The sequence below is a fragment of the Lynx canadensis genome, chromosome F1, assembly GCF_007474595.2.
Source record: "Lynx canadensis isolate LIC74 chromosome F1, mLynCan4.pri.v2, whole genome shotgun sequence".
NCBI classification, from domain to species: domain Eukaryota; kingdom Metazoa; phylum Chordata; class Mammalia; order Carnivora; family Felidae; genus Lynx; species Lynx canadensis.
This window is the reverse complement of record NC_044319.2, coordinates 9,065,246-9,092,421: the sequence shown is the minus strand read 5'-3', so window position 1 is coordinate 9,092,421 and position 27,176 is coordinate 9,065,246. Positions and strand designations below refer to the sequence as shown.

At 37.1% G+C, this 27,176-nt stretch overlaps 1 protein-coding gene across 1 annotated transcript in view; it reads left to right on the top strand.

Moving 5' to 3' along the window:
• The window catches only part of FMN2 (formin 2), a 391,745-nt gene that overhangs the window by 345,091 nt on the left and 19,478 nt on the right, over positions 1–27,176 (top strand). The window contains exon 16 of the mRNA XM_030303011.1: positions 15,087–15,236. Within this exon, the coding sequence (XP_030158871.1) occupies positions 15,087–15,236 (150 nt within the window). The remainder of the gene's footprint in view (positions 1–15,086; positions 15,237–27,176) is intronic.

The window sequence follows — 27,176 nt, the reverse complement described above, 5'->3', positions numbered from 1 at the left end:
TGGAGGAGGGACAGAGAGAGAGAGAGAGAGAGAGAGAGAGAGGAAGACATAGAATCTGAAGCAGGCTCCAGGCTCTGAGCTGTCAGCACAGAGATCGACACAGGGCTCCAACCCAGAAACCATAAGATCATGACCTGACCCGAAGTTGGACTCTTACCAACTGAGTCACCCAGGCACCCCAAACTTTCTTCTTTCTAATATGAACATGTAGTGTTATAAATTTTCATTTTACTTTCTATTTTAACTGCATCCCATAAATTTTTGGTATGTTGTATTATCAGTTCAAAACATTTTCCAATTTCCCTTGAAACATTCTCTTTAATCTATGAATTATTTAGAAGTAATCTGAAGATTTCCCTGTTATCATTCAGTTACTGACTTCTAATTTAATTTCCTTGTGGTCAGAGCACATACTTGGTATGATTTCAATTTCTGTTTTTCCTTTTTTAACCGTCAATAATTATGAGACAACATAGGAGTTTTATATAAATTAAAACTGATGTTAGTATATCAATATCCTGATGACAGGAGGCTAATGCCAGAGTGGGGGTAACCACCTTACCTGTCCCTCTTTACTCATCTATGCAGTTTATCTCCCTTCATTCAAAAGAACTTTGCAGTAAGCTCCTGCCAAGAGAATTCCTCTCACTTTATGGTACTAATGTTAACTTCTTAGCTTTGACAAATGTATTGTGATGTATAAGAAGTTAATATTAGAAGAGGCTGGGGAAAGGCTATATGGGGAGTCTGTATATTATCTTTTCAACTTTCTATAAATCTAAAGTTAATCTAAAGTAAGGTGATGAATGAAATAGGTGATCCAAAGCTCCCATAATTGAGTTTCATGAAGGGAAAATGGAAATATTCTATTTATTCCATTTGCATAGGTCACTGTAAGGAGTAAAAGAAAAGCTCTGTTAACAACTTCTTTAGTTTCAAATTAAAGTAAGCAAGATAGTAATGGATATTTAAGGACATGATGATAAAAATGGCTAAAAGTCATAGGTTTTTATTGGGGACCACTCAGAGAAGAAAGATGGAAGGGTAGTCTCTGAAACCTGATTTCAAAATGAGTGAGGACACAGAATTAAATTATAAAGCAACTATGCATAAGTAATGGTGTCTCTCAAGGAGTCTGCGTGGCTAAGAGGAATATTTTTGAATGGAAAAATCTGTCTGTACTTTCAGAATCAGGAGAAAAAGCTGATCATAATAAGAGAGATATTAAATGCTGGAAATAGGAAACAATGGAGTGGATACCTTCCTAGAGGTAATAGTTGTAGGTAGGATAAAAACCATGCAGGTAAAGAACTTTGTCTTTTTTAAAAATGTTTATTCATTTCTAAGAGAGAGAGGGAGAGACAGAGAGACAGAGAAAGAGCTAGAGTGCAAGTGGGGAAGGGGTAGAGAGAGAGACACACACAGAGTCTGAAGCAGGCTCCAGGCTCTGAGGTATCAACACAGATCCTGATGTGGGGCTCTAACCCACGCACCGTAAGATCAGGACCTGGGCCAAAGTCTGGAGCTTCACCAACTGAGCCACCCAGGCACCCCAAGAACTTAGTCTTGATTGAGAGGTGCTGAAGCCTACCCACCTCCAAGTTTTAGAAATGAAAATGCAATGATATATATAGAGAGAAATTTAGAGTGGTGAAAATTTATGTGAATTAGTAAGGTGAGATTTTCATGAAAGCTAGAATTCAGGACATAGTAAGAATAAGGATAAATTTAGGAAGAAATCTACAGTGTGTGTATAAGCTACAGGAGATAAGAGAAAAAGAATTTCCCTCACATTGTTGATCATAGTTATTATCTGGTTCCTAGTTTTAAAGACTCCCTGGTTGCTTGATCTTTGGGATCAGAGTGACTTTGGGACTTACCATCGTCCTCTCAGTGCCAATCACTGCCTGAAAATGTGTCACTTGGATTTTTAATCTTTTCTTCCATGTTTTGTATGAGCTTATACTTGTTCTTGTGTTGAATTACCTTTTTTTCTAGAGCAGTTGGCTGTTTTGAGAACACAATTACCCTGAAGGTGGAAATACCACAGTTGTTCATTTTAAGAGAAAAGAAATACCAGTTTGTCCTCTTACCATTCCGAATTCCTCTGACTTTCTATTGCCTGGAGCTAAATCATTGGCCTGAGAGTATTCTTTGTGCTTTTTAGAAGGGATGGAAGACCCCTCAAAGGCCTTTTAATGATGAAGGAAGGGAATTTATTCTTCCTTATTGGGGTAATAAAATTTGTTACACTTCATGTAAGTTCCTATGGGGGTGGAGGAAGGAGGTGGAAGTGAAGAGGACAATTTGGATTCCAAAAACTGCAGTTACTTGTGGAAGGTTTTAACTGAAAATAGATCTTTCTCTTGAGATTTTAGTTTGTTCTGGAGAATAATGTTACAAATCCAACATTGCACAATAAAAAGGCAAAAGCAAGAGAAGATTTATGATGATGATCCTTGGCAGTTCATTTAAACTGGTATGCTCTCTTGGCCTCGTATTTAACACTGAGATGCTTTATGTTCTTGATTCTGCCTATATGAACTAAATTAAGTCATAAATGTGCAATTCTTATTCTGTGTATAAAGTGTCGTTTAGCATGTGACCTTTTAGCTATGCTCCAAAAGGACAACGGTATTGAGAGAAGAAAGAAGGGATGGCCACAGAGGAAACAGAGAGGAAGGCACCCCAGGACCACTCAGATGGGGCCAGAGCTAAATTGCTGACTCACTGAAAAGGCTGCTCTGATCATAGAGTGTGCAAAAGAAACGACCTCATCAGACCCTTCACTTCCACCCACAAATACAAACATAGAGATATCTCAAAATAGCCTGAACTGCCACGTTAGCAATTGAACCAGGGAGGGAGGACTTTGGTCCCAAAGCTTCTTGGCATTAACATTAGAGAGAGAGGAAATTAATAAATGACCTGTTCCTTTCTGCACAGAGCTTAGAGATGCAACAGAACACAAGAACAACAAGTCAGACCTGAGCTGTGGTATTAACTTGACTGATAACTACAGCTATATTGGGTGGTAGGGAGAAGAGGAAGTTGAATTAAATGGGCTTGCTACTTTCAGCAGACCTGTCTTCTTAGCTGTGGACTGTGCTATGTCTGTTAACTAGGTGCCAGGAAGATGTGTGCCTGTGTGCATGCAGCTGTGTGTGTGTGTGTGTGTGTGTGTGTACATGTACATGAAATATATGTCATGAAATATGAAACGGTCACATGAAATAGACTCAAGAATAAAGGGCAAAATCCCTTATTGTTCATCTCTTATATGGTGCCAGGGTAAAAGGATATGTTTTTCTTTCCACATAAATGAAGTGAGAGGAATTCTCTTGGCAGGAGTTACTGCAAACTTTTCCTAAGCCAAATGAGATAAATTGCGTAGATGAGTAGGGAAGAATGGGTAACGTGGCCACCCCACTGAGCACTGGCCTGTTGTCCCGTAGGAGACTGACATACTGACATTAGTCTTAATTTATAAATTGGTCTTGTGCTGTCTCATAATTATGTGAGAGTATAGGAAAGAAAGGAATTGTTCACCTTGACTTTTCTGTATGAGGAACAAGTGCCAGGTCTTTTTATACTTTGTGAACGTACCAGGAAGGCTAAAGAAGAAGCTGGACCAGTGATAATAGAACCATTACTTATAGATCTTACTGTGCACCTGGTAACTCCAGAGGCATGTTGCCTACTTGATCTCATTCATCCTCATAAGGATCTGATTAGGTAAGAAGCACTGCCATTCATTCTCATATTACAAACGAGGTGGCAGAGCTTAGAGAAGTTAATTAAGTCAGCAAAGGTCCAAGTTGGGTGGAGCCAGAACTAAATCTTGGTCCTTCCAATTCAAAGCCTTTGTTTTTAATGTCAGGCTATAAAAGGCCTAACAGATTTTTGTCTACTACTAAGTTTCTAAAAATCGGAGGGTTTTTTTTTTTTTTTTGGTTTTTTTTTGTTTTTTTTTTTTTTTCCTAGAACTGTCTAGCCCAGTTGTTAGCAGAGAATCATTCTTTAAGCAAATATTGACCAAACAATTGCTGGGTGCTAGACACTGTTCAGATGCTAGGGATAAAGCAATGAACATAAAAGATAAAATGTCCCTCATAGAGGATAAATTCTAGAGGAGGAAGACCACTGATGGCAGGGAGTGCCATAGAAAAAGATAAAGCAAAAAAAAAAAAAAAGGGGGGGGTGCCTGGGTGGCTCAGTCGGTTAAGCGTCCGACTTCGGCTCAGGTCACAATCTCACAGTCCGTGAGTTCGAGCTCCGCGTGGGGCTCTGTGCTGACCTCTCAGAGCCTGGAGCCTGCTTCGGACTCTGTGTCTCCCTCTCTCTCTGACCCTCCCCCCGTTCATGCTCTGTCTGTCTCTGTCTCAAAAATAAATAAACATTAAAAAAAAAAAAGAAAAAGATAAAGCAGATATGTTAGGGGAGTCCAGTGTTCCTATTTTTCTTTGGTGAAATGTACAGTCTCATTTGAGGAGGTAAGGTTTGAGCAAAGATCTTAAAGAGATGAGAGGCAGCCATGTGGATATTGATTAAAGAGCATTACAAGCAGATGAGAAAGTGCAGAATTTGAATGCCACAGCCTATGAGGCCAGGTTGATGGGAGCAAGCAGCCAGTGGACAAATGATGCAGTATTATTATGTTAATTGGAGTGGAAAGCCTCTCTGACATCAGTCAGTAAGAATACTGATGGCTCTGAAAATCAACCTATCTTTAGATTACTCATCCTGGACTGCTCTTGTGGATGCGTCTTTTTTTCTGCAACTGGGATCATTTCTGAAACACCCAGCCACATACCAAAAAGTCCTCTCTTCTCTTGTTTTAGACATGCTTTCAGGTTGTTGAAGAATAAATATTTGAACATTTCCTAAACATTATCACAGAAGAGTTTATCCTTCTTGAAGCATGTATTTGATAGAGCACCTGTTCAGAGTGATTGAATTCTGAGAGCATCAGTAAATGTCCAGGAGCCTATAAACCTGAGGCATAACATAGCGAATTGCTTTGTTCAGTACCTTGACTTGTTTATTTGTTAACCCAACAGAAATATTCCTCAAGGAAGGAATTGAATAGAGATTGCATTTTGCTTTAATATCTTTGCTCTGCCATTTGTGGTATCTGGCACAAAGTTACTACCTGTTCACTGATGAATTAAAGGAAAGCAATAGTGCCCTTTTCTAGGACTTCAACAGAGTAGGTGCCACTAAAATTGTTGGGCTTAAATTCAAGGTTTTATATAGTGCTTGAGTTGCAATTTCAAGAATTTGCTTGAGTAAATTCTGTTCAGAGATGGGAAATAACTGATAGCAATAACAGACTATATTATTTTTAAATATTCATTTGCACAAAACATGCATCTCCATATAGATCATAACTTGTGGCAAGAAAATGCTATTTTAGGATAATTACTAGCACCTCTTTTGGTTGTAATAAAAACCAAGTTTTGAGACATTCTTTATGTGCACAGTTCCCAAATGGACAACTGCCTTAAAAACAGATGAGAAGTTTGAAAGAATATAATTCTTATTTGGTGGTGTGGCCCATCTTCAAATAAGGAAATCAAAGCTGTTTTATCTGTGGAACATAACTCATAGTCAAAAACAATATCCACTCGAGGTCTTTCAAGCAGTGTTCTAGTCTTTTAAAAATATTTCTAGAATGCCATTTTAGAAGGCGATTATAGCCATTAATTCTTTCTATTAGCCCTGTGTGTGCATTTGTAATTTTTAAAAATCCTCATTATTGAAAAGTTAAAACATGTGCAAAAAGTAATGAATGTACACTGACCCACCGTGTAGTTATCACCCAACTACAGCAATTACCAATTTGGTTTCATCTAGACCCCTGTACCAACTTGCCCCTCCCATAGTATTTCTGAAGCAAATCCTCAACAGATGTAATGTTATCTGTGAACACTTGAGTAGGTATCTCTAAAAGATCCACTTTAAAACACACAATTACTTTTACCCCTAAAAATAATAACAAGAAGAATTCCTAATGTCACAAAATACTCCGTCTCTTTTCAAAAGTCTAGTGAGTTCATATGTATTATAAATGTTTGTAATTTGTTACAGTTTGGTTGAAACAGGGTATAAAGAAATTTAAACCATTATAATTAGACAATACCTTTTAAGTATGTATAATAGTGTGCCCTCCAACACTTTTTCCCCTTGAAATTTATTTATTGAGGAAACTAGATCATCTTTTCTTATCTTAGTTCTAGCTATAACAGCAAAATACCATATAGTGGATGGCTTAAACAATAAACATTTATTTCTCACAGTTCTGGAAGCTGTAATGTCCAAGATCAAGGTGACAGCAGACTTGGTGTCTGGTGAGGGCCCTCTTCCTGGCTTGTAGACAGCTGTCACCTTGTTGTGTCCTCACATGGCAGAGACTGGGGGTGGGATTAGCTGTGCTCTGGCTTCTTCTTCTTATAAGAGCACTAATCTCATCATAGGGGCTATACTCTCAATACCTCATCTAAACCTAATTGTCTCCAAAAGGTTCCATCTCCAAATACCATTACATTGAGAATTTGGTCTTTAGCATATGAAAATTTTGGACACATTCAGTCCATAGAAGTTCTATAGTGTTTCTCCAAATTAACTGATTTTATCCTACTAATGCAGGTAATCAAGATCCTCTGCCCCATATTTCTTGCAGATTAGTAAACAGCTCTAGACACTTGGTCACTTTTAGGTCTGAATATTTTGGCAGAATTATTTTGCAAGTTGGGGTGTGTTCTACCAAATGGAAGTACTTGATTGTCTTTTCTTGTGATATACCAGCCTTTGATAATCAATGTCTTGGTGCATTAATTTATAAGGAACTGTAAAATTGTGACATGTCATTTTTCTCAGTTATAAAAGAAAATGTTTCCCTCATTTGGCATAGAGCTATTCAGTGGTATGGTTCATTGAGGAAATGTGTTATATTTCCTTAGTTTTCCAGTTTTCAAAATAATAACTGGTTCTCTAGCATCTTCTAACAGTAAGCAAATATATTTTGAAAGTATTAAGCATTATGATGAGTTCATTGAATCAAATGCATTTTTACGTATTTCAGTCCTTTGCAGTTATTATTCTTACTAATATACAAAATGTTCCATCTTTAAGTTCACTTCTGAGTTATTTTGGTATGAGCTTTCTTACTGTCTTCTTTGATAGGACATTCCAGGTTCATTTTGTACATTTTCCCCAGTGCTGGACTGAGCTATTTCTTCAAGCAGAACTGGGTCCGTTATTTAGAATGGTCTTTGGAGATCACAGATCTGGGTGCTAGTATAGTTGGTATTGAATTAGTACTGTGACTAGACATGTTAGTAGGCAGAGCTGGAATTAGAGTGCATTGTTAGTTCATACCAACACTTCCAGTTCAAATTCAGGGCAGTGTTCTTAACTGTAAGATTTAACATCGTGTGTCTTTTTCCACGTTGAGAAACCTGATCTGCCAATCCTTACATCAGTGTCTCTTCTGTATCTTGACTTCCTGAATCTCATTTTCTAGTAGATTCTTCGATAATTTGTCATTAGAACAATTTTTCTTCCATTTGTTCAAACTGAAAATAGTCCTCCTGCACCCTTTGTAAACAAAAGTTAGTTTGGTTGGGTATAAAATATTTGGTTCACTCTTTTTGTCTTTAGTATCTTAAATATTATTCACTGTCTCTGACATAGGATATTGTCTAAATATATGGTGATAGTTAAGTTTTTTTTCCTTTGTTAGGGACTTGTTTTTTTTTTTTTTTTTTTTTTTTTCATGATGACCAAAGGATTATTTTTTTTTTTTCTTATTTTTTAAATATAATACTTTTATTACTAGAATATATCTCAGAGTTGACTATTGGCATGCCCTTTTAACATGTAGCACCAAATACTTTTATTTATTCCTAAAAAGTGTTCTTGAGTCATATTTTTAAGTATGTATTCCATGCCATTGCTTTGGTTATCTTTTGTAGAGGCTTTTATAATACACTTATGGGGCTGTCTTGTCTTTTATATTTGTAACTTTCTCTTTTTTTTCTTCATTTCTCTTTGTTCTTAAATTTTTATTTCTTTTTAAAAACATTTTTATGTTTTATTTTATATTTGAGAGAGAGAGACAGAGAATGAGCAGGGGGGGGTGCAAAGAGAGAGAGAGAGACAGACAGAATCCTAAGCAGGCTCCAGACTCTGAGCTGTTAGCACAGAGCCCAACGTGGGACTCGAACTCATGAGCAGTGAGATCATGACCTGAGCTGAAGTCAGATGCCAAACTGACTGAGCCACCCAAGCACCCCCATATTTCTTTCATTTTATCTTTATTTCTATTAACAAATGATGTATTGATCTTATTAACTCTTGTTACTTCTGGTCCAGTCTTCATGTGTGAAATATTTAAAACTTCATGGTTCTTTACTAAATCCTACCATCTCATTTCTGAGTCTTTCTACTTTGAATTATGTTTATTATAGCTTCTATCATTTTATTAATTTCATTTAGCATATCTTGAAATATTAGCCAATAATTTTCATCTGTTTATAAGCCTGTCTCTGGCATGTTCCCACTGGTCTGCAGAGCCATTATTTTATCCCTGGTTTGTTTTTTTCTTTTAATAGCTATTAAATAGGGGCACCTGGATGGTGCAGTCAGTTAAGCATCTACTCTTGATCTCGGCTTGGTTTGTGAGTTTGAGCCCTACATCAGGTTCTGCACTAATGGTGTGGAGTCTGCTTGGGGTTCTGTCTCTCCTTCTCTCTGCCCCTCCCCTGTTCTCATTTTTTCTCTCTCTCTCTTCCTTTCTCTCTCTCTCTTAAAATAAATAAATAAGCTTAAACAACAACAACAAAAAAACTACTAAACATAGGACTTAATCACAGTCTCCTTTCAGTTCCTTCTTTCCCACTCTCCTTCTTTCTCTTTTTTTGTTTTTCTAACTTGCTTTCTTTTTTTTTTTTTTTTTAAACGTTTATTTATTTTTGGAACAGAGAGAGACAGAGCATGAACGGGGGAGGGGCAGAGAGAGAGAGCGAGACACAGAATCGGAAACAGGCTCCAGGCTCTGAGCCATCAGCCCAGAGCCCGACGCGGGGCTCGAACTCACGGACCGCGAGATCGTGACCTGGCTGAAGTCGGACGCTCAACCGACTGCGCCACCCAGGCGCCCCATCTAACTTGCTTTCTTTAATTGAGGCATAATTTATACAATAAAACAAGTTCAATGAGTAATTACCATTCAAACATGATTTAAAACAGCTCTGTTGCCTCAATCTGTTTACCTCACACCTCTGTGAAGAGACAATCATTATTTTTACTTCTATCAACATAGATTAATTTTGTATATACATAGATTTCATTTAAATGGAATCATATAGCATATATAATTTTGAGTATATGTCAGCTAGAGGCTTTTCACAGATGTCATTTATCTAATTGTGTAAGCCTTCTTATCTTGCAGAGAATTTTTCCTCTTTTGTAATAATGAATTAGTTGAGTTTTTCAGATTCTTTTTCTTCATTTATTGAAATAATCATTTGGCTTTTCTTCTTTACTCTGCTAATGTGACAGGTTACACTGATTGCTTAATATGTTTTTGGTTTTTGGTATTAACATCAGAGTAATGGTGGCTTCATAAAATGAGTTGACAAGTGTGTCCTCATTCTCTGTTTTCTGAAAGAGTTAGTGTTAAATTGGCATTATTTCTTCATTAAATGTTTGTTAATGCACCTGTGAAACAATTTGGACTGCAAGTATTTGGAAAGGGGTATTTTCTATTACGAGTTTATAAAAATTATTTATTAAAACTTCATTAAAAATTGAAAGTAATTTCAATTTTTAATAGATTTTGGCATAAAATTATTGATAATATCTCATATTATGCTTTTAGGGCCTGTATGGTCTATGATGATAACACCACTTGCATCTATGGGACTGGGGATTTGTGTTTTCTCTGTTTTTCTTTATCAACTTTGGTAGGGGGTTATCAATTTTGTTAAACTTTTCAGTAATTCAGCTCATGGTCTTGTTAATTTTCTGTAATGTTTCTTTTCTATTTCTTTGTTTTGTGTTCTTATTATTTCCATTCTTCTGTCTAGTCAAGTTTAATTTGATTCTCTTTAACTTCTTGAGGTAGATGCCTACATTATTCATTTTATACCTTTATTTTTCTAATTATAAGTACTTTTTCTAATTATAGATATTTTAAACTTCCAAATTTCTAAGCACTGCTTTATCTGCTCCCAAATATATATTTGATATCTATGTTTTCAATTTTAGTCAGTTTGAAATATTTTCTAATTTCTTTTGTGATTGTGTGTGTGTGTGTGTGTGTGTGATTACTTTTTTGACCCATGGGTTATTTATAGCAGTTTAGTTAATTTCCAGAATGAAGATTTCCTAGATATACCATTTTAAATTTTTCATAATTTAAAGCCACTATGGTCAGAGAACATATTCTGGATAATTTCAGTCCTTTGAAATTTATTGAGACTTCTTTTATGATTCAGTATCTGATCTGTGTTGGTGAAGGTTTTCATATGCTCTCATATATTCTAATTGTTGATTACAGTGTTCTGTAAAAGTGAATTAGGTCAATTTGTGGATAATATTCACAACTTATATATCCTTTAGTGATTTTTTTTTCTAGTTCTGTCCATTACTGAGAAAGGATGTTAAAATAAACAATTATGATGAAGGTTTTACCTCTTTTCCCTTTTTGTTTTGTGGGTTTTCCTTCATGTATTTTGAAACTCTTCTTAGATGCATACATATTTTGGATTGTTACGTCTTTCTGAAAATGGGATGTTTTTATCATTATGAAATCATGCTGTAATAATATTGTCTTGAAGTCTGTTTCTCTGATAATAAAACCACATCAACATGGCTATGCTTAGTGTTTGAGTGGCATACTTTTTCCTGCCCCAATATTTTTCTCCTCATTTTTATATGAAATTATTTTTAGTGAACTTCTAGGATGAAGAGATGAATGAGGATAGCTTTAGTAGTTTCACTGTTCTAGAGATTTCTCTTTTGTTGCTTGTGCACAATGGCAAAAAAGAATAAAACAAAAATATTGCCCGCAAAATTTCCCCTCTACTGTATCTGCATTTTCTATTTTCTTTGTCCCTGTGTTTATCCTGCACAATTTGCATCTACTCCCAGCATTTTCTATCAATGCAGAGCTTTGCCATAAGAGGGAGTTTCTCTTGGTTAGTACTAAGACTTCATGTATTGCAGACTGTTCCCATCCTTTTCAGTACTTACTCTAGATCTTTTCTCCTCTTCCATGAGTTAAAATGCGTAAAACCCCTTCCAATTTCAGCTGCAATCCTCAGATTGGCCCTTAACACTTTTTAAGAGTGCCTGTTTGTGATTCAGGGGTTCTTCTGTTTTTAGGGGTCCCTCTATTATTTTCCTCTGCCTCCTCCTATACAGATGATGTTATGAATTGGGTTTTGTGTTGTCAGTGGTTTGTCCCACCTGTTTGCATTTAATTTTTTTTAATGTTTATTTATTTTTGAGAGAGAGAGAGACAGAGAGAGCTGGGGAGGGGCAGAGAAAGAGAGAGACACAGAGTCTGAAGCAGGCTCCAGACTCTGAGCTGTCAGTACAAAGCCCTACGCTGGGCTCAAACCCACGAACCACGAGATCATGGCCTGAGCTGAAGTCGGAGGTGTAATCAACTGAACAACCCAGATGCCCCCCACCTGTTTGCATTTTGAAGTTTGTGGTGATATTGGACACAGTGTTTTTGCAGATATTTTCCTATTAGCTTTGATTTTTAATATCTCAGTTGCTTTCTCTGTTTTTATGTGAGGATTCAGAGAAATTTCAAAACAATTCTGCTGGAACTATGTTTTCAGAACTCTGTGGCTACCTCAGTTGTATTGCAGAGCAGTATATTTGTACCATGTTTGTAGTAAAAGAAGTGTAGTACTGATCTTTTCCAGAAAGGGCTATTTAAGAATCCTGATTACAGGGCTCTTGATTTTTGGTGACCTCTGAAGTCATCTTTTACTATGATTGCTATATTCTCTTAGTGTGATAACTACAGTTCTGTTCACTACTGGCTCCTAGCGTGTCACAGTTATTTCGAGAGAGCCTCACAGAGCAGCCAGTAGTGATGAAGGTCCCAGATAAAATGCCCACATTCTTTTGTGTTCCTGTATTACTGTATGGTGGATGGGACCCTCCTGGATTCAGATTTAGGGAAAAAAAAGGATAATTTAGAAAGAATACAATCTATCCCTTCCACCCATCAACCAAATGGGTATCTTTCATGTTATTTAAGTTTGGATTAGCTGAATGCCACCTAATATAGACAGGATTATATAACCAAAAATACCTCTGGTATACTCTGATCACTTGTAGAAATTTTTGCCTATCATTTGTTTGGTTGGTTTTGAAAAGTGCTTATGCTTTATTCTAGGATGTGGGGTTGTTGAATAGAGTTGGGACAGCATTTGTGGTCCTGAGGTAATTCTTTACTCTCTGTGTCATACTTAGGTGACACTTGTCTTTCACTGTGGCCACTTCCAAAGAAATGACTAAGTACATAGGTTGTCATCATTGGGAATCATTCTGTTCAGCAATTTCACACTGGACTTTAATTCAATAGTAAGATACTAATATGTCCCACAAATCTATTAAGTTTTGTGTATAGAATGTTTTTAGTGAAAAATGCTTGCTCCTTATAAAGTTAATACATATATTTCTATTTTAGTTTATAACTTGCAAGTACTTTTCATTTAATCTTTATTATATATAGAAAAGCAGACATACCCTCCACTTTACAGATGAAGAAACTAAAAGCTCAAAACTGAAATTCAAAAATTGTTATCTTCTTAAAGCTATGTAGGCAATTTAGGACAAAGCCAAGGGAAAATTATTCAATGATTAGAATAATTATTACTAGTATCGCAAACCTCTCTGCATGCCAATAATTCAAAAATAGCAGGGAACATGATCACATAAGATTTTATTAATAAATCAACCTGAATTCAATTAATACAGTTTAGAGAAAATATTTGGTAAATATATATTTATATTTCTTAATATTTAATATAGAATATAGGTAATGTAAAATAATATGCAATACAAAATACAAAATAAGTTTTTTCTGTGTTAAAACATTTAACAAACACTTTGGAAATTAATGTTCTTTGGAATTAAATTGCTTATGACATTCACTATTTTATAGGTGAAAAAGCTGGGTCAGATGATGTGAAATGGTTTGCTCGTATAGATAGTCAAGATTCAATATCCTATGTCTTCCTATTCTTAATCCTATATTCTTTCCTTTATACCATGCTGCCTCATGATAGAACTTTCAAAATGTTGTAAGTGGCTGAACAGATGAACCAACTATTAAAACTTAGATATGTCTGCCCAAGTAGACTGGCTTGGTCTGTAATAAATTTTACAAAGCATAAATATTGAGAAATGATGGAAAAGAATAAGTGGATAGTCAAGGATTTGAGACCTGATCTCTGCCATATAGGTCATAAATAGTCTTTAGGCATATAAGGAGAATTACCAGTTTTCCCAGGAGGGAAGTATGTATATATGTTATCAGTTTTAATAAAGTATGACCCAGATATGTCTTAGACTGCTCTTGCTCCCTGCTGTCACTCTCCTGGCAGTCTTCATGCCATCAATACCTCCTGTGGAGGTATCCCCTTCACAGCCTGACTCTTTCTCAGAATTGACTTGCTTTCCTGTGTCATTTTTCCTACTAGGCTAACTAGGAAGAAATATATGATTCCCAGGAGTTACACATTTGATCAAAAAATTGCTCTCATCTCTAAATGTAAATGTAAATCTAAATCTGTATCTAAATTCTGTCATCCCAGAATCGAAACGCTGGTGTCCCTGGGAATCTTGCTGCTCAGAGACCACTATAAGGCGAGTTTAAAAACAATACAGACTAGCCCTCTGGTAACTCTTAAGGTGGCTGAGAATTCTTGATTTTGTGTGTGATGCTCAGTCTCCTTTATCTTCTGAGCAGATTCACCTTGCGCATCTCATTTTATTAATGCTCATCTCAATGAGATATTTTTCGTATTTTTTTCAGGATAGGGATTTGAAATCAGCTATATGACAAACTGAATACATACCCAGATGTGTATTAATGTATATATGTGTGTACACATATTCTTAAACAATACAATATGGTAAAATCAAGTTGCCTTAGAAAATTTTACTTCATAGTAAATCGAACTTGGTCTTTGTGTATCAGCATTAATGCTTGCCCACTACCAAAGTGGGGGAAGAAAGGGAAGAGGGGCAAAGGTTATTGGAATGTCACTTCTTTTTGCAGCAACTCTGGCCATACTCTGACCAGCTGCCCACGTCTCTTCTCTATGACATTATCAGTTTTATTGGCCTAGGTCCTTTTCAGGGCATTTTTTTATGGGAACAGAAGACTTTGGGGAGTTCTAAATCTACCGTTTATTAGTTGTATGTTCTCTGTCAATCAGGCCTTTTGAAACTCTTCTGAGCTTCATGTAGCTGTAGTTTTAAGCACCACCTTCTGAAGAGTGGCACTGTCAGTCTACTGTCACAGTACTGGCTGCCATATTGGTATCCACTCAGTGAGATTGCCATGATCTGATGGGACACTTGTCACCATTTTCTGGAACTCACTTTCTTCTTTCCCTGGCAGTGTAGGAAGCCAAAATGTATGTAGTGATATTAAATACATATAGAATACATATTAGTTTGGGGACAAATGGCTGGTATTTCATTTTTTTAGAGTGTTGGAAAAAATTATAGACCCACTACTTTCAGTAGGTCCCAGCTCGAGTACGGGGTTTATTTCTGAAATATGTCAGGCACTTGGTGATTAACTTTGAAAATGGAATTGGACCAGGCATAGTTATCAGTATAGGGAGGATTCTTATCAGCTGCTACCGTCTGTATCCAAAACTCTAACATGAAACCATAGGAGACTACTGTTGATGCTTCAAAATTTTGAGTTCTCATGGTAATAATAACTGCACATGAATGAAATCAACATTTGGATGGAGAAAGAATATCCCATATTGGAAAGTAATCACAGCTTTTATGCTTGTGTGTGTGTGCTCTGACAGCTTTTTGGAGACTACAGCCTATTTCTTCATGAAACCAAAAATTGGAGAGAAGGAAGTGTCCCCAAATGTTTTCTTCAGTATCTGGCATGAATTCAGCTCTGACTTTAAAGACTTTTGGAAGAAAGAGAACAAACTCATTCTACAAGAAAGGTAGGTTTTTTTCATTTGCACAATGGCATTTTAAAACTGGTATTTTATTAGGTGTGACACCACTGGGGTTGCCAAGTTTTATAGCCTGAATGAAAAATTAGATGGCCTTCAACCTGGAATATCAAGTCTAACAGGGTGCTGAGATTTGGCAAAATTTGGAGTTTGAGTAAGAAGGGTTGGCGTAGAGGCTATGATGCTACAGAGAATAGCTGAGGAGATGGTTTGCCAGGACCACTGTCTGGTAAAACAACTTCTCTGATGAGGAAACCACACACAAGCAGATCATGTAAGTGGAGTGGAACAACCTTGCTGAGATGATAAACCTACTCACCTCAAAAGGCCAATAGCAAAGACTACAAAGGTAAGATGACTCATTTTTCTTTTGTTTTTGCTCAATTCATGATATATTGTTGAAATTTCACCATTTGTATTAAAATTTCTGCCCAAGGTCACCAAGAAACAGATGATCAATATTTTTAAAATATCTTTCAAGATTCTTGTAGAATTATACTACATTTCCTAAAGTAAATTTTTTCAGGAATGAAGGGAAATTTCTTAAGTACATAAAATAAAGTCTCTGTCACTAATTATGATATTCCATAGAGGCATATTGAATATTAATTCAGGAGGAAAGCTAGCCCTCCCAGGACAGCAGCCCTAAATAGCTGGGTCTAGTGGGAGAATGGAAAAGAAACATAATCAGCCCTGTAAACCAAATCCTAATACTGAACCAAGTAGTATATTTTCCAATATCCTTGCACTAACAATGACTTTGCTTTAGATCTTCAGGAAACTTATATCCTAAGGGACTTTGTTCATCATACCACAAAATTCCACAATTTCTGCTTCCTGTCCTCCTTACATACAAAACCATGATTATCTACCTAGTTATCATACATAAGTAGATTCTGATATATCCTTAAGTCAGTTGAAATTAATTGCTGGCATTTATTGAGCACATAGACTATGCTATGAATGCCAACTCATATGCATCACTTAGATGCCATAGCCTTATCATAGAAGAAAGTATACCTCAGTGAATAGTAGATGGGAAAAGAGAGTGGTTTGAACAGAAGTAAAACACTTTAAACATCCACTCCAAAGATAATGAGAGTATTCTACTTCAAAGTCCATCATTATGGGTTAACATAAAAGATGCAATTTAGTCAAAAGTCCATACAGGTGAGATAGACAGGAGAGGTAATTCCTAAAGTACAAGCCCATTTAAACCATCATTCATTCCCTTCAGACTTAGTTATATATTATCTTTTCAGAAAAAAATTACTAAGCAAAGCCTGTCAGTTTGGAAAATTGTAAAGAGGAATCTTCTTTTGACCTCGGCACATTACCTACAACTCCCCTCCAGGTCCCTCACTGGTTCGCCACAGGCCTCTTTTCATCTCTAATGTCAACTTGTTCCCCTGGAAAAGGGCCGACACCTCAGTCACATGAGTGTACAAATCAAACAGATGAGTATTTCGCCGTGTATAGCCATCTGTTTGATGGCTGGGGCTGGACTCCTTAATGAGGGTGGAAATGATGAGAGGTAGGTGTCAATGAGACAGGATGGATGGAGCTATAGTTTTGGAGTAGGTGTTCTGATAGCATATCAAAGAAATAAGTAAATCTCAGAAGGCTGGCAGGGTCCTATGGTGCTACTTTTAGGGATCCTGAGACAAGAAGGTAGGTACCCACTCTCATTGTAGCTTGCCTTTACTCTGCATGCCTCTACAGGAGCTGGTGAGATGCCGTCTCAGAGGAACTGTTGAGACTGACTAATTCAGTTGCACAATTTCCCAGTGATACTCGGTCTCATCTAGCCTGTGCTCTATGCGGTAGAGCTGTGTCTCTAGGGATCACTGTTGATACCAATCCACTGTTCTGTGATATTGTGTGCATTTAACATGACCCAAACTAGCTTTTCTTCGCTAGGTATCTCATAAACGAACCAGATGCTTCTTTTGTCCTTCATCCTGTGCTTGTCATGCCCTAGGACTCTACTGTGGCCTTTTTTTTTTTTTTTTTTTTTTTTTTTTTTTTACTCTTCATTTATTTACAGAGAGGCAGAGAGAAAGGGAGAGAATGTGCTCCAATGAGTAGGGGAGGGGCAGAGAGAGAGGGAGAGAGAGCAAGCTCCATACTGTCAGCACAGAGCTGGACATAGGGCTCAATCTCATGAACTGTGAGATCCTTGACCTGAGCTGAAACCAAGAGTCAGACGCTCAACTGACTGAGCCACCCAGGTGCCCCTATACCATGGCTTTTTTACCCAACCCTTGATGATCTTGCTTTCTGATGCAACATTTGGTGACTTTGCTCACCACTTGATGACAGTGTTGTGAATTGGCAGATTATAACTGCTCTTCACTGCAGACTTCTCATTTTTTTCAAAATAATTTGCTTTTAATAGAAGGTTAAGGAATATGAGGCTAGAGTGAGTGCTTCTTTGCCCTTTAACTTCCGAAATATATTATCCTACCCAGCAAATGCTGTTGTTTCGATAAGGAAGACCATTGGTCTGACTCATTTGTAGAAAATGTGTCTCTTTCATTAGTATAGGACCAGTGACACAATTTCCAGGAAACAGTACAAAATGAAAATGTGGGGCCCTTTGTTATAAAAATTATTTACAAATTTCAAGACAGCAAAGCATTGAACCAAGCACAGAGCACTTCCAAAAGTGCACAAACAACACCCATGAAGCCAGCCTTGTCCTGGTGTAAGCCTTGTATCATATTTTCTGTAGATAAATAGAAGGATATTTTAGGAATGCTTCATACCCTCAGACATTGATAGGAAACGGGATGTGGTCAGTTAAGGGTGTTACACTGCTGGTTCAGTCTGTGTCATTCAGAGTAGAACTTCGCGTAGCACGACAGAGGCTTAAAATGGAGTGTTGTTTTCTAACCTGATTTTTCTCTCCTTGGTACCCTGTATTTATTACCTGCATATGTTATTCAGTCAGTTTCATACATTGATAATGCCTAATGGTGTGTCTGTTTTTATTTTATACCATAACTATTGTGGTATTTGCATTTTAGTCTTTATTTACCAAAGAGATGTTTTGTGTCTTCATTTTTGATGTAGCTCTCACTGTCACTAAGCCACAATGCCTTTTCCCTCTCATGGTCTCCATAAATATTTGCCGATTTGACTTGTTGCATCACTGTATTTGACACAGACACAGGAATAGGAATTTGCTTATGAAGTAATGAACATGCTTTCTTACATAGCGTAAGTTTATCATTATAAGTAGAAAAAAATCTCAAAAAACCTTAAACAAAAGGAGAGACTTTGTTTAGACAGTCAAACCACAGAAGGGCAGGGATGGAACTTGTGTGTAGATTTCTGAATATAGAAATTTTAACTGCAGTCTGTGGGGGTTCGCCAGGTATGTCTGTGCTTGTCCCTCACTATCTGTCTTCTTAAATATCCTCTTTCCTCTTCTTCCTCCTCCTCCTTCCTTATCCTGTCTCTGCTTCTCTCTTACTCTCACGCTCTCCCCTTCTCACTCCCCTGCCACCACTCTCTGTGGTTGAGTCTAGTTTCCAAGGAAGGCTGTTTACTTAAGGGTGGTCCCATGACCATAGGTCATAGGCATGACTCACATTCTCACAACCCAGTAGGGGAGAGCACTCTCCAGTGTCTAGAATGATTCCAAGGAAGAACTCCAGATGAGCTGCGCCCAACTCTGGATCAGGCGTGGGGTACCATAGTTAGTAAAATAGTTCACGGACCCAGTTGTACAGGCAGAGAGGAGGGGTACCATGATTGACAGTCTCCTTCACCGCAGTCACTGGAGTTAGAGAAGAACAGTTTCCAAAAAATTAAATATACTACCCCAAATTTATTAAGCCTTTAAAAATAATCTGTATAATTAGCAGAATGTCTTAGCATGGTAGAAAAAATCTGAACAGTGGTTTCATAATGTGATTGAATGTTTGCTTTCTGATCCAGTTTTCCTTCATCTAATCTGGAATTCATAGATTGAATAGTATCTTTAAGGTTGTTAGGCCTGTAAAAATATTTCTTATCCCATCATTTCTATTTGGTTCTGAGTATAGAGTGGTAGTAACTTTGTATTTTCTGGCTCTGTCCTGATGACTCATATGAGTAAGTAAATATATTTCTAGAAATGGTGAATTTCTACACATCTGTGAAAGGTCTCAAAAAGGTCTGCTCTCTTTCTAATTGATGTGGTTTGGAACACATGAGGATTTTTGAGTTAGCTCTTTCACTTAACAGCCTAGTCATAGAAAGTCATAGTTTCCAAAACTGCAAAATGGAGTTAACAATACCTTATTGTTTTGCAGTGTTCTTGTGTAGACTAAATGAGATAATATATTTAGAGTATATAGCACAGTGTCTATATGCCAAATGCTCAATGGACGTTTCTCCATCATTTAATATAAATGATATCCTTATCATGACTATCTATAAGGTACTTGTAACATATTGATAAGGCATGTTAAGCATCTCAAGAACATATTCATTAAATACAAGGCATTTTTGTGACTGAGTTTTTGGTTAGGTAAAACATCTTGATTCTGAGTCGAAGGGTGAACTTTTGCTTGAGAATGTTCACACAGTCTATCCCTCCTATTTTCATCATGATTCACAAAGGAATTCCTGTTGTGATGCTTTTAGACAACTGACCTGTTAGTTTTGTCATGATTTATAAAAAGTGTTTTTTTATATATATACTTGGAAGTAGGCATATACAGTTGTCAGTAAGAAATCTAGACTTGTTATCACGGAGCAGCACAAAATATGTGAAAAATAATTGAAAAAAATGATCTTGGATATCTCCAGAAGATGGGGGAATAAACCAATATTTACTTTGCCAAACATCTCCCTAAAGGCCTCACAGAGCATATTGCTAATATGTCAGGAAATGGACAGTCCTTATCTCTTATTTTCAGGAAGACAGTAGCATCAGTGTTACCTTGCCATCAACGAGGCCCTGTGGAGCTTGGACAACAAGAGCTATGTTAATTAGAGGAAAGAAGTACAGATTGATTGGGAATACATGTGTTTTTTGACCCTGACGAGACTGTGGTCCTGGGAGAAGACAATGGGGCCCAAAACAACTTCACTTCTCACTTTGTTGTAAGCGGAATTCAGTTTTTAGGCAGGCTTCAGCTGTATAACTATGTGAAGCTATTTGTGATTATCCTCTCCTTCCATGTGGAGTTTTTACTATGCACAGGAGACATTCATGTCCATGTGGTGAAGGTCCTGTCTTCGTTGACCTAAAGCCTAGCATGGGTGTGGTGGTATATGTGGTAGAGAAACTGGGGGCAGGGGTGAAGGGTTAATTCTGTCCAGAGGACTTTTAACAGGGAGTTTGGAGGTAGGGTTGGATTTTCACAGGCAGTCCATGGAAGTAAGGTCATTCTAGGCAACTGGGCCTCCAACACCATAGTGTGCAGTGTGGCCTATCATAATCTTATTTTTAGTTGGCTTAAGACATTTTAATTTAATAAATCAGTTGTGGCATTAGTAAGGGTTGTGTTTAAAATGTTGTCTAACTTCATTTACTGGTTTATTTTATTTTGAGACAGGTAGTCTTTGATGAACCAGGAGAAAGGATAACTACTCCTCTAATTGCACAAGCATGTGGCAATCAAGTCTGGTTTCTGCCCAGCTGAAATTTGTAATTAGAGGAAAAGGATTTGAATGCTTGGCTTTAGAAGGTTATGCATTAAATTGGAGAGCACTTCATGCCATGTTAACATTCCTGTTTCCATAATTTATATTTAAGTGAGCTATACGTTCAGATTTAAGTACGAGGTTATTAGGGTAGAAGAAAGTGACCATTTTCAAAGTATTTGAAAAATATACCTGAAGAATAGAGTTAAGGAAAGAAGGTTTATTGTTATGTAATAATGTATTTGTTGGATACCTAAGTGAAATTGCCTCTTTTACTGCATTGTTGCAGTGCAGCATTAAAGAAATTTGGCCGACCATTTTCTCCTTTAACTCAGGCGACAATGTCTAGAGAAACAACACATAAGGAAATTCTCTTCCTACTTCTGACTTTCTATAGCAGAAGCTTTAGTACAACAATTGACAAGAGTCAGAATTGTGGCTAATGGAGCCTGAGAATGTATAGGGAAGTTGATCTATATTCGCCAAAGGAGTAATTAATATGCATTAAGACATAATAGATGATTCATTCATTTATTAGTTATTCAAAATTATTTATGTCCTGTGTGCTGTGCAATTTTTCTGGTTGTATGGATCTTACACTTTAGTAGAGAAGCAGACAATAAAAAAGCAAACACAGTTTTAAATTACAGGTTGAAATAAGTAACATGAGGAAAATAATGAACCATTTTCGAAGATGTGCCTTAAAATGTGGTAAGAGGAAGCCTTTTCGAAGAGGCAACATTTATATTGATACCTAAAGAATTTGAGGTAGTCAGCTATGTGAAAGGGCAGGGTGGTAAGGGGCAACATTGTGTGTGACCCTGCCAGGCAGAGATGTAGGAAGTTCCAGACAACATGGCAAAAAAAATTGGGTGCACTCCAAGAAAGATGAAGGTCATTAGATGAATTTGATGGATAGGCAGGGGCCTGATCATTTAGTCTCTTGGAGATCATGGTAAGAGATTGACTCTTACTGTGCGCACAATAGAAAGTCATCAAAAAGGGTTTTTTAAAAAAGGAATAACCTGATGTGATTCATGTAATAAGAACTTGCTATTTGCATGTTGCAGCCTGTACCAGCTATAGAGGGTCAGAAAATTGTAAGTCTAAGCTCATATACTGACAAGTTGGTGTTAGCCAGGATGTTAGAGATCAAGAATGCAAACTTTCCCTTTCTATCTTAAAATGATTTCCAAAGACAAGGTTGGGGAAAAAGATGTGACCCCCTGGATATCAGAAATATACTTTCTAAAACTTTGCTCTCCAAGAATGATTTAAAATCATAAGGTAAACATTATGAAAAAGATCTTCACATTTCTTGTCCTTGCCGTGTTCCAAGAGATGTTTTTTAAATCTTGGAAAAACCTTTCTCAAAAGCCTCATGTTAAAAAATGGAAGAAACTCACCCTTAGAGTTTCTGGTTCCAGCTCCCCATCAGAGAATCAGGACCAAGCCAAGAAAGTAGCTTGTCCAAAGATATTTTTGCTTTAAAAAGGATTTAAATAAACATTGTTGTACCTTCCAGTAAGTTTGTAAAGGCTTGTGAAGTTAACTGAGCAATTATTAATTTTTCTTCAACATTTGCTAAAAATATTTTTTGATGTCCTAGCAAAGTTTGTAGTGAAACCATTTTGGATCAAAATTACATCATGGAGTAGATATTTTAAATTGCCCATGAAAAAATAACATCATGTAGCTTGTATGGGCTGAAAACAATTCTTACACAAGCTGTTCCTTTATAAGCAAGATGGTATTTTTAAGGGGTCACTTTAAGTTTCGTTAGGATATTCTCAAACAATGTCACGATTATAATCTAGTGGATGAGGAGGTCTAGATATGTTAGATTTGTACAATATCAAATTAACAAATTCTTAGGTTTGTGTGGGCTTCTATGAGAGCCTGGATTTTTAAGATAGTGAAAAACGTAAGAAGCAAGAGGCTCCCGCAGTTCATTCCCGCTATGATATTCTCCATGCTGACTGTGACCTCTTCAAACAAAGAATTCCACCTGCTTTGCTTCAGGATTCCACTCTGACACCACCTCTGTTCCCAGTAGTGCGAATGAAGTTTTAGAGAAATGGAAAGTGCTTCTTAGAAGTTTGGAATTCTAAAGTAAATAATGGATAATCAGAGACTAGTCATGAGAGGTAAAGATGGAAGAGATTGTCTCCGCAGTATTTTAGGTATTGGTCTCTACAAAAGATTTGAAGCAAAGGTTAGACCAAGACATGCTGGTAGTTAGTTTGTTTGACAAATAGCAATTAACTTAGTTGGTTTTGCTGCTGAAGTCTGGTTAAGATTTAGAAGCAACCGTGATAAAGCACCAAATCCAATTTTAAAAGGAATCAGTTGTGAAAGCATGTGCTGAGTGTGTGTGTGTGTGTGTGTGTGTGTGTAATGGAGGGGTAAGAGGTATGTGTGGAGGGAACCAAGAATGGAGATCAGTATTGAAGGAATTTAAGAATATGTATTTTTATATAGGACATACAAAAAAATTAGGTACTATTCAGTGTCTTTGTAGGGAGCAGATGGAGAATGGTCTTCAGAAAGTAAGTATAATGGCCAATAAACATTTGAAAAGGTGCCCTGTATCATTAGCCATCACGGAAATGTAAATTAAAACCACAAAGAGACATGCCCACTAGGATGGCGAGAAAAAGGTGGACAATAACAAGTGTTGGGGGAGATGAGGAGTACCTGTGAGAGTCTCACGTTGCTGACAGCAATGTAGAATACTGCAGCCACTTTGGAAAACAGTCAAGCATCCCCTCAGAAGTTTAAACGCAGAGTTACCACGGGACCCAGCAACTCCCTCCTATGTTTATACCGAAGAGAAGTAGAAGCATACGTCCACACAAACACTTTTGCACATGTGGTCATGGCAGCATTATTCATAATATCCAAAAGATGGAAACAACTCAAATGTCCATCAACTGATGAGTAGATAAATAAAATGTGAATATTACAATGGAATATTATTTGGCAATAAGAAGAAATGAAGCACTGATAAATGCTGTACTGTAGATGAACCTTGAAAATATTAGGCTAAGTGAAAGAAGACAGTCACAAAAGACTATATATTGTATGATTTGACTTATATGAAATGTCCAGAATTGGCAAATATATAGGATCTGCCAGTAGATTAGCTGTGTTGGGGGTTGAGGGGAGAGTGGTGTGTGGAGGGACGGCGAGTGAAGTTTCTTTTGGGAGTATGGAATGTTCTAAAATTAGATGGCTGCACAACCCTGTGAATATACTAAAAGAAACATTGAATTGTCCACTTTAAGTGGCCAAATTTTATAGTATGCTAATGATATCTCAGTAAAGCTTTTTTAAAAATGTTTATATTTGAGAGAGAAAGTGTGTGTGTGTTTGTTGTGTGTGTGTGTGTATACACATGCGAGCACACATGGGTGGTAGAGGGGCAGAGAGAGATGGGAAAAGGATCTGAAGAAGGCTCCAGGTTCTGTGTTGTCAGCACGGAGCCCTACAGGAGGCTGGAGCTCACAAGCTGTGAGATCGTGACCTGAGCCGAAGTCAGAAGCTTAACCAACTGAGCCAATCAGGCACCCCAGTAAAGCTGTTGTTTTTTTTAAGATAAGTAGAATTCTCACATTAGAGTTCTAAGCATAAAAACAGACCACAATTGGATGTGCTCACCACCTTCAGTGATCTGTTTAAGTTGCTGATTGCTTTGAAGTCCTAACAAAAAAGTTCCTTTGTCTTCCTTCTTGGTACACTCTTGGGCTATCTATCCCCTATGCCCTTAGAGTTCAGTATGTATTCATGGAAAACAAATCTTTTAACTACGAACATGAATATTACATAAATCAAAATTTGAGAGATAAATCTGCTGGTAAAAACTGAAAAAAAAAAAAAGAAATTGCATAGCTCATTCCAAAATCAAAAAGATCCCCATTAATTCAGATGATTAGTTTATAATAGCTTGACTCTACAATGATGAAATGGGCCAGTGCTTTTCCCGTGTAAACCCATTTCAGGAAATCATAAACCATGTTAAAAATACACACAACATGGGGTGTCTGGCTGGCTCAGTCAGTAGAGCATGCAACTCTTGATCTCAGGATCATGAGTTCAAGCCCCACTTTGGGCGTGGAACATACTTAAAATACAAAATTTTAAAAAATACACACAATGTATTAGATATTATGTATGTATATGTGTGTATGTATTTTGAAGTCATTCATCTATTGTAAATAAACATTTTCAAATCTTATCTATATAGGAGTCATATTGTCAAGTTTTCTCAGCCTGTATTTCTGATAAAGAAGTGATAAATAATCACAAAAAATAGGGGATATAACAAATGGTTAAAATAAATGAAAATAAAAGGGAAAGAAATTTGTCTGTGTTTACTGTGGGGTAAAGCCTCATTTCTAATTAAACCTTCACCCTCTCACTGTAATGGCCCTGGTCCTTCTCTTGCCTTTTGGGGTGCTCATTCAGGACCCCACTCCACAAGACTTCTGGCCAAGGTGCTGCTCAGGGTGTTTGTTTCTGCTTGTCATAAACAGTTGGCGCTTTGCAGTTTGAACCATGAGCAACTACTAGTTCATGAATGGAATCTGAGCCCAGGGAAAGAAGGCACTTTTTTGATGAGAAATAATAGGGTACTTCCTGATCGGTGGGCACTCAGTGAAGACTAACCATGTTGATGCCAAAGAACTAGCTGTAGAATTATAATGTGGTCTTGGATATTGGCATTTCCAGTCAATTCAAGTATCTATCGATTGAACAATCATCATGGCAAGTTGGTATAATAAGCTTGGGTTCTCTGGTTTATATAGAAAGCTGTTGGTGGGGGTGCTGGCGGCTCAGTCGCTTAAGCATCCGACTTCAGCTCAGGTCATGATCTCACGAGCCCCACGTCGGGCTCCGTGCTGAGGTTCAGAGCCTGGAGCCTGCTTCGGATTCTGTGTCTCCCTCTCTCTCTGCCCCCCCCCAGCTTACACTCTGTCTCTCAAAAATATATAACATTAAAAAAATTGTAAAAAAAAAAAAAAAAAAAAAGAAAAGAAAGCTGTTGTTTACAATTTATTCCTCCTTAAAAGGACCTTTAAATCATAAATCATCATAACCATCATTTAGATTATTGTATATACATAATATTTATGTACATTATAATTTCATATCCAATTCTAATGCTCTTGGAGTTTTAGGAGCTATGATTTTGCAATTCTTTAAAGTTTATTTGTTTTTGAGAAAGAGTGAGCAGAGGGACAGACAGAGAGGGAGAGAATCCTAAGTAGGCTCTTCATCGGCAGCATGGAGTCAGACATGGGGCCTGAACCCACAAACTGCCAGATCATGACCTGAACCGAAACCCAGAGTCAAGCACTTAACTCACTAAGCCACCCAGGTGCCCCTATGGTTTTGCAATTTTTAAGACTAGTAATATTACTGGACCAAAAAAAAAAAAAAAAAAAAAAGGAAATTGCATATACCTAAATATAACTCCAGAAATGGTATTCTTTTTTGCAATTTAGGTTTTCTAATTATAACTATAATATTATCAGTATATAGATACACAAGTTTGTGTGCTCACTCTTTCTGAACGTTGTCTTACATGAAACCTATGAGCATTTTTATTTTATTTCATCCCATTTGGATTTAGTTTGCTTTGTCTCCTGAGTAAGATCTATAATAAAACATTTAGGATCCTTGATGCCTTGGATGTCTTTCTAAGCTTGAAACTTTATTTAATCAAGTTCATCTGTCATTTTATCGTGTTGAATAATGTTAAAGATGCTCTAAATAATCCATCAGCTTTGTCTCCATCCTCTCCCATGCAGCCCTGGCCATGTTCCACCTCCAATTGATTATAAAGACTGCTCTTTCCTTTAGGAATAACAGTTAGACTGGTACCCGTGTGTCACACTCTAAATCTAGATGAAAGAAAGTATCCTGGCCAACATGTCTCCACAGGTTCATTGATCTCTCTCTGAGAAAGGCTGGTATGTGTCCTTACAGATTCCTTCCTTGAATGATTTAAAACTTGATGCTGAGCTATATAAAGTCCTGTTTGAATAGCTGTGCCTTACATAGGTCATGCCACTTCTGCATTTACAGAAAGGGCACACAGTCCTCTCCAACCATGAGCTGCATCCCCTACTGCATTGTACGGAATTCAACTGATGGTTATACTTGGCAAAGTAAAGACTAAGGCTCAGAGGAGAATGGAGGTATCCTGTGCAGTCAGGAAGTAGGCCTGCCCTGTCCTTTGGATACTTAGGCAGATTCAAGCTTTCTGGCTTTTTATAATGAAAT